At 25.5% G+C, this 9,139-nt stretch overlaps 1 protein-coding gene across 1 annotated transcript in view; it reads right to left on the bottom strand.

Moving 5' to 3' along the window:
* Positions 1–1,727: 1,727 nt before the first annotated feature.
* Positions 1,728–9,139, bottom strand: part of LOC117171425 (origin recognition complex subunit 2) — a 9,952-nt gene continuing 2,540 nt past the window's right edge. The window contains exons 2-9 of the mRNA XM_033358738.1: positions 8,312–8,395; positions 8,044–8,220; positions 7,656–7,930; positions 7,324–7,538; positions 7,100–7,232; positions 4,497–4,737; positions 2,297–2,527; positions 1,728–2,198 (exon numbers count right to left, since the gene is read on the bottom strand). Coding sequence (XP_033214629.1) covers positions 1,996–2,198; positions 2,297–2,527; positions 4,497–4,737; positions 7,100–7,232; positions 7,324–7,538; positions 7,656–7,930; positions 8,044–8,220; positions 8,312–8,395 — 1,559 coding nt within the window. The 3' untranslated portion in view covers positions 1,728–1,995. The remainder of the gene's footprint in view (positions 2,199–2,296; positions 2,528–4,496; positions 4,738–7,099; positions 7,233–7,323; positions 7,539–7,655; positions 7,931–8,043; positions 8,221–8,311; positions 8,396–9,139) is intronic.

Below are 9,139 nucleotides of genomic sequence, written 5' to 3'. Positions count from 1 at the left end.
TTTCTTAGGTCAAAATATAATTTTATTGTAATTTTCACCATTCAAAATAGAAAAATGATCCATTATATACTTTCATTAGTGTATTGTTCTAAAAAATCATTGAAAATAAAAATTTATTTTGATGGGGAACTTTAAAAAAAAAATGTTTACAACGGATCATTAAAAATTAAAAGAATCCGAACTTCTTTCAAAACTTAAAAAATGTTTAGTCGCCAAGAATTGTGACACTAAACGTTTGTTAGATTCTAACCCTTAAAAATGTTAATTATTTGAAGAAAATTTAAATAAATTTCAATTTTATTTGCAAAATTAAAACTGTTTAAAGTGCAAAATTTAGCGTTGAATATGAAAATGCAGAACTATAAAATTTTAACAATGAGAAATTATTCAATTACTGAGGTAACCATTTAAAATAGTTTAAATTATATATATTTTGATTCTTAACAACACAATTTTTAATTTCAAATCATTACATTTTTTTATTTTATTTTGAATTACTATATATTCTTCAAATCCAATTTAATATTTTGCAATTCTAAATGATTATGTTTTTATGAATCTTCAACTAAAAATCTTACAATTTTAAGATATTACCTTGAAAATTAAAAATTAAAAATAAGTATACATAATAAGATTTTATTATGATTCCAATGTTGGAAATTGCATTATTTTAAGCCTTTAACTTTAAACAAAATTTTTTTGTAAAACAATTTTAAATATTAATTCTAAAATCTTTTTATTTTAAAGGGTTGAATTTGAAAAATTATTGCCTTCGTTTTTCATTGATTTGATTTTGAAGAAATTTAATTCAATATTGTTTAGTAACAAATTCCTTAAACTGAAAACTGTGCAACTATCAAGTCTTTCAATTCAATATTCTACGATATTAAAGAATTTAAAAAGCAGATCGTTCTGTACGTTTACAGTATAAAAAGAAAGAAATTTAGAATATTTTAAATTAAAATTATTAAATTTGTAACTCACAAAACTTGAAACTAAATAATTTTGAATGTTTTATTTTAATACTACAACATCAAGGAGTTTAAATCAGAACTTAAAACTTTTGAAGCAAATAAACTTTAGTTTCAAGGCCTCAAAAATTAAACTGATTTAGAAATCCGCGTCCAAAACTATAATTTTATATTTATATTTTGAAGATGATATCCATATTATTGATAAGTATCATATCGTGTAGTATCAAGTGACATTTTAAGTGATTTGATAGATTTTTTTCATTAAAAAATATAATTTACAAGCAAACTCACTGTTATTTTCACTGCTTAAAATTGACGAATTTTAAATATTGTCAACATTTATAATTTAATTGTTCTTATATCTTTTAAATTTATCTGATAAAAAATAATTAATTTAACAATTGTGCATTAGGATTTTTAAAATTCAATCATTTTCATATAAAATGCAAAGGAGTTGAAAATTAACAACTAGAAAATCAAAGATAAAGCATTTCCATGCAAGGAGATTGACATCATGTTGTAAACAATAAATTTTATAAGATGTCGAACTGAAGTATCTTAATATTATTAAATAAATTGTCACATTGACATGATAAAAAAGTCGCGAGACAAAAAAAAAAAACACGCGAGAAGCGAGCAGAAAGCTCTTTATTTTAACAATATTTAATTTTTCTACTGCTTGAAGTTTACATTTTTCTAGATTGTTTAAAAAAAAAACGATTTATATAAAATTGTGTGTACAAACTATTCTAGATTAGAAAAATATTTTTTTTTATTTAGCTCTTTTTAAATTACAGTTCTATATTAAAATGTTACTGGAACGATCAACTTTATGTTTAACATTAAAAAACAATCTTCTGACTTAAACATTATATCTATACCAAAATTATAATTATAAATAAAAACAAGATTACAGAAAAGTGCCCAGTCTCTTCCGTAAAGAATAATACTAACTGCTCCTAATTTCAATTTACAAGGAAAAAAATTCTAAATTAAACTAAAAAATTAAGAATCATTATTGCTAAGATTCTTCCTGCTGTTCTAAAAATTGTTTGAGCAAAGCGTTATCTAACGGAATGTTAAGATACTCAATGCCATCAAGCGCACGTCTCACTTTAACTAATTTATGATCCAAGAATTCGGTTAATTGTGCCCGGAGTGTAACATCATTCGTTACGAAAAATCCCTCTCGAGCTTTTTTATAAAGGTCTTTAAACGCCATTCCTAAAAAAGAAGATTTAAAAAACGATAAAAATTATTTCAAGATAATTTTCAAGTAAAATAGATTTAGGAGAGAATCTAAATAGAAAGTGAAAACCCACCTTGATAATTAGCACCGCCGTTTTCTATCTGATAATTAACGAGAATAGTATAAACAGAACGTGATTTATCTGGCAAGGACAAAAAGACGTTGTGAAGAGACGATAAGGCAAGAGCTCCACTTTGTCGAACCATTAACGAATTTTCGTATAAAGTTTCCTCCTTGTAAGGCAAAAATGTCGTCGCTTGGCACCAATAAAAATTGTATCTTGAGCGTTTTGCATTGTCCCATACTGTAAGAAAGAAAAATTTATTATAAAAATTAAACTTAAACCAAAATAATGTCATAAACAGTGTGTCTACCAGATGGATGATTTTAAATTCCCGCTTTTCTCCTAAACAATTTTTTATTTTCCTGGATCTAATATAATTGTACTTATTTTTGAAATTCCCATGACCCAACTTAGAATTTTACTTCTTTTGAAAAATTCCCTGTTCCAAATCACAATTATAATTATTTTTGAAAATTCCCGGTTCTAAGTAAAAATATTGCAATTCTTCTGAGAAATTCACTGCTCCAAGTAAGAATTATAGATTGAGTTTATTTCATATCGGTCAGGCAGCTCATGCTCAAGTCACAGAATTATTTTTCACTCAAAAATGGTATGAAAATTTTTAAAAAGTTCAAAATTGACAAACTAGGGGCGATTTTTCTGAAAATATTTAAAGCCAATTCACGCAGAAACCTCAACGGTTTTTTTCTCTTGATTTTTTTCTCATTTCATCACAACGTAAATACTATATTCCATGGCAGGCTATCATGTATCCGTATTTTGGCTATTTAAACATTCCTAAGAGTACAATAAAGGAACAAAATTTCATGCAAAATAGCAAATTTTCTACAAAGTTTTAAATAACATACACGAATTATTAACAAAAAAAGATAAAATTTGAACTTAAAAGAATACATTTTAACTTCAAATATATTTGTTAAATTTTCAGTTCAAAAAATTACTTTTCATTCAAAACAAAATTTCATTTTAAAAGATTTATTTTCAAGGAAAAAGATACATTTTCAATCAAAAAGAATAATTTTCTAACAAAAAATATAAATTTTTAACAAGACACATGGATTTTCAAACTAATAGTTGATTTTTAACAAATAATATAGATTTTCAATACAACATTTTTAATAGCTTAATTTTCAGTCAAAGAAATGCATTATTATCAATAAAAAATGCAAATTTCAACCAAAAATGAAATAATTATATTTTTCCTGTTAAGAAATATAGTTTCAACCAAAAGAACGAATTTTTAACAAAATAAATAAATTTTGAATTAAAGAAGATTAATTTTCAACAAAAAAAAGAAAAAAATTAAAAATATATTTGTTAAATTTTCAGTTCAAAAAATTATTTTGAAGGAAAAAGATACATTTTCAATCAAAAAGACTTATTTTCTACCAAAAAATATAAATTTTTAACAAGACACATAGATTTTCAAACTAACAGTTAATTTTTAACAAAAAATATGGATTTTCAATAAAAAATGGAATAGTTTAATTTTCAGCCAAAGAAAGGAATGATTTTCAATTAAAAAATACACATTTTAACCAAAAATGGAATACTTATTTTTTGTCAGTTAAAAATATATATTTTCAACCAAAAAGAATGAATTTTTAACAAAATAAATACATTTCATCCACAAAAGATTTTAATTTTAAAACATAAACAGTTGAATTCAACAAAAAAATAAAAAAGAATTTTGAATAAAAAGATTGCATTTTTAAAAACAAAAAAATGAATTTTCAACAAAATAATAGATTTTTGATTATGGATCCACGTTTGCTTGATTAGCAGAATATACTTATACTTTTGTTTTAATACGGTGCTTGGTGGAAGAATAATTAAACAAAATACAAAAAAAAACTGTATCGATTATTGCAAAAATATCGTCTTTAAAAGGAAAATTTTGATTTAATGGTTTTTGAAACTGTTAAATTAGGTTCTTCTTTGCCTTTCGTGATACCCTAGGACCTCTGTTTCAAATCATAATTTCAGTTTTTATATATCAATATTTTAAAGACTTTCAAGATTAAAATTTTTTTTTTAAATTGACAAATAGCATCACGTGTCATTTTCGACAATAAACGAAAAATCCCGGTCACTGAATTAAATTCCCTTCCTTTTCTCGGTTTCTCGGTTAGGTAGACACCCTGATAAATATTAGATTAAAAATAAAATAAATATTTAGAAATATTACACAGGGAAGCATTGATGTGATCGACAGAAGCCACTAAGTGTAGATTGGGAAAACTGGCAAGGTAGGAAAGCTTATCTTGAACTTTGCTCGAACGAAGCATGGGACCGTCGATATTATGAATTAACAAATAGAGTCGATCCTTCGGATTATCCTTTAAAGTCTTCTCTATTAATTCCATGCAATCGTTTAAACCTGTGGGTGGTTCCAAACCCATCAGGTCCTTCAATATTCCATCCAGGATCTGTAAAGTATTTTTAGAGAAGATTGTTTAGGAACAAAATTAATTTATTATAAATTTTCCATGTTATTTATTTACCCTGATAAAAATAATAACATCAAACAGATAATTTATTATACATTATTAACTTCAGGGGTCAGAGTGCCAAAGAACCTCAAAAAAGAAAAAATAGGGCAATTTTTTCAGGAAAAGGGAGGAAAATACGGGAAAAATTGAAAATTAATTTTTACATGTTGAAAATAAGAAACAATCTTTTTATAAGAAAAGTTGGATTTTTAAATAATGATAAATGACTTTTTAATGATTTCTGATATTGAAGAATTTTTGTGTCCAAATTAGATGTAGTTACGAGGAGATAGTCAGATTTAGGATTTTTGTTTATATCTCATAAATTCTCTACTAAGCTGAGAGCCTATTGGATTGCTGTTAATTTGCCAAAGAACAAAATATTTATATGCCAGTAAGGGCCCATTTTCCAAAAATCGAGTTTCTTAAAAAAAATTGTATTTATTGAAATGTTTATTTATTAAATTCTTATGTTAAATGCAACAGTTAAGAATTGAAGAAAACTCCACTATTGAACGTTCAATTTTCAATTTTCAACAATAGAATTTTGAAACGTTGGAAATTCAATTGTCATTTTTTTAACAATTAATAATTCAATTTTCAATTATCTCCAATTTTCAACGGATGAATTTTCTACAGATGATAATTCAATTATCAATTTTTTCAATTATTTATTAATTCAACATTCAATTTTCTCCAATTTTCAACATTTAATTATTAGATTTTCAAAACTTGATTTTTCATCTGTTGAAACTTGAATGATCAATTTTCTTTAATATTCACCAATTGATTTTTTAGCTTTCTTCAATTTCAAAAATAAGATAGAGATTTAACATTAATTTCAACATGTAAAAAAGAAGACCTAATCTTTTTATAAGACATGCTGTATTGATTTTAAATGATTTTTCAATGACTTCTGACATTAAAGAATTTTTTCTCAAAAATTGGCTGTAATTACAAGAAGATAATCAGAGATAGGATTTTTTTAGATCTTACAAATTCCCTACCGAGAGTCCGCTGGAACACTATTAATTTGCTAAAAAAATATTATTATTTGCGAGTAAGGACCCATTTACAAAAAATCTACTTTTTTCAAAATGTTGGTTTTATAGATTAAAATTTTTATTTATTACATCCTCATGTGGAATTTAACAGTTAAAAATTTAAGAAAATTCAACTGTTGAAAATTCATGTTACATTTTCTTATATTTTCAAATTTTTTTCTATTTTAATCAATAGAATTTTCAACTGTCTATAATTTAACGATCAATTTTCAGCAGTTTATAATTTAAGTATCAATTTTCTTCGATTTTCGAGAGTTGAATATTCCATTTCCAACAATTGAACTTTCATTTTTCCTCAATTATAAACAATAGAATTTTCAACTTTTGAAAATGTAATTGATGTTATTTAAACAATCTTGAATTTAATAAACAAATATTTAGGTCCATAACAAATTTCGACAAAAGTATATTTTTTCGAAAACAGGTTGCCATTGGCAAAGCATATTTGGAAAATTAATACTCATTCAATGGATTCTCAGTACTGAATTTATAAGATTTACAAAAAAAAAATCAAAATCTTATCAACTCCTTGTTAATTCATTGAAAATCCATTCACGACGATACAAAGAAATTTGAAAAAAATATAATTCGTTAAATAAAAAATTTGTATATGTTTAAAATCGTTCTCCTAAACAATAATGTGGGTTTATTAAAAAATACAATGATTAATAATTAAATCGTAAATTTAATCGTAAATAATATGAATATATTGTTAAAACAATATGTGAAAGCAACATTTAATGATATAGTCTACTTATTTTCAGCATTTTATAATATCAAATAGAAATTATATTCATTTAACTAAAACAAAAAGTAATAAAATTGGCATAGCGATTACTGGGACGTTTACTTTAAATTCCGAATAATTTATTTTGAAAGCGGATAATTAAACATTTGTAAATTCCTATTGGTAAGATTTGAAACAAAAATTGAGACGAAAGAGTGCCGAGTTTGAAACGTAAAATTATGATTTTCATTTGCTTGAAACTTACTAAACAGACTTAGATATAAATAAAATATTTACGTTTGCTAAGTAAATATGTAATTTATAGCTAATTCACTGTAGTAAATCTCAAGCAAATGCGCATAACTCAAGTATTGTATCCTCAAATGTAACATAGAAGAAATTCTGTAATTTATACTTTAATTATAAATATATGAAATAAAATATAATTTCAGATAAGTAGAAAAAATCATTGATTGAATAATTTCAATTGTAAAAAGTAGCATTTTACCTCTTTTAATGTTAAACTGGGAAAGAATCCATTCACTAGTAAAGTTGGACAACCACCGATCATTTCCTGATGGAAATCGTGGATTAACTCTCGCTTGGATCCCAAACCATGCAACAATATGCTGAATCCTTCTCTAAATATCAATGGAATATTAATAACTTAAATTTTTAAAAATAAATTTAAAATATTATGAACACTATTGTGAAATTAAAAATGAAACTTACTCTAGTAAAAAAAGCCACAAAGGAAATTGCGATTTATTTGCTTCTTCGAGGCGACAAATTCCCTCGTTATGAGCATCGGAAATATGTAACTGACTTTGTAATAATTCGTCTATTTTCTCTTTGTCTAGCTTCTGAGTTTTGAGCCTTCCAAGTGTGCGATTGGACGTCAAGACTTTTTCAGATTGATTTTCAAAGAAATCTTCTGGATTTAAATGCTGTAGAATGTCGGAAAATGTAAATCAATCACAAACAGTTTGAAATTAAACTAAACATATCAGGTGAAATTATCCTTGAACGTCAATCTATAATTGGAAAAGAAGGTTAAAACTTACGAGATCTTTGTAAGCAGGTTTTTCGTGGGAAACTTTTTTAGCGGAATTAGAGTTTTTCTTCAAAATTAACTTTGATTTTTGAAGAACTAATGGTTTTGGTTTGACTTCATAATCGCTATCCTCGTTTTCATCAATTTCTTCAGTTTCGGGATATTCTTCATCATCAATTTCATCACTGTCATCATCATCATCAACCCCATCGGGTTCATATTCACTACCTTCTGATTTGCTTTCACTTTCCTCAGAACTCGAGAGGCCTTTCATAAAACTTTTTTCTATTTAGATAAAATATTTTGTTTAAGAGCTTGAAAAACTAATGAGATTTAAAATAAAAATAATCTTTGATAAAACTGGAAGACTCCAACCAAATTTATAATTTTATACGAACCCTTTTTCTTTTTCGTTGGGGTTTTACATGGAGAACGCTTTTCGAGATTGATGATCGAGTTTACATTTTTTGAAAGTTTAAAGCTTTTTGCTTTTTCTAACATCGCTCCTTTTTTATATATTTCTGGCTTCTCGTACAGTTTCATGCCACTTATATCATTGTCATCATCAAACAGTTCTATAAATTGGAAAATAAAAGGAGTGAAATCTGAATATTTAAACAATAAAGAAATTGTTATATGGTGTAAATCATGGATTCTGAACATTACCTGTTTGTTTCAGAATTTCTGGCTCAATCTCTACATTTTCCCGTTCATCAACATCAATTTCTGCTATCACTCGCCTCCTGGTTGCTGTACTCAGTGAAAAATATTGCCATAGGGTTATAGTTAATTTAATTTAAATCACAGCAAAAATAGAGATCATTTATCCTATTTCAGAAATAACATTTCCCGCCTTTATACTGGTCAGAAAGATAGCGTTGCTACATAAATCTGGTTTAAAAATGGAATTTAGAACTTTCACATGTTTACTATAAAAAATTCCAAGTCTTTCTTTAATCCTGTCAATTAAATTCAGTTTCAAAGAATTTTACTGATCGCAGACTTTTGAACAATTACTGAACTCTAAACAATTTACGCTAATATTAATATAAAATTTCTAAAATATCTGGAATGACTATAATCATTATTATTTTTAATATTACAAAAATCTATCCGTGTGGATTCAAAAATTTAAAATCTTACTTAAATTACTCAAATAAGTTTGAAGACTTTGAAATAGGTGAGATAAAAAAAGTTCCAGTCACTTTTTTAAAATTCTACGACTTTCCCAGATTTACAAGATCTACTTTTTAAGAAAGCAAGCCTATTTTTTTAATTCAATCAATTAAATTCAATTCCAAAACTTTCTACTGATCGCAGACTCTTTAAAAATTATTGAATTCAAATTATTCTCGTAAATATTAGTATGAAATTTCTAAAGTCTCTAAGTTGATTAAGGGCATGTGACACAGCTAAATACCTATAATACCGACCACAGTTTTTCAGTTCGCTGAATGTTTTTTTGAACCTAAGAACTTTTTTTGTAAGTAAAAT

Source organism: Belonocnema kinseyi, chromosome 4 (genome assembly GCF_010883055.1).
Source record: "Belonocnema kinseyi isolate 2016_QV_RU_SX_M_011 chromosome 4, B_treatae_v1, whole genome shotgun sequence".
In the NCBI taxonomy this organism is placed as follows: Eukaryota; Metazoa; Arthropoda; class Insecta; order Hymenoptera; family Cynipidae; genus Belonocnema; species Belonocnema kinseyi.
This window is presented reverse-complemented; position numbering and strand designations above follow the sequence as displayed.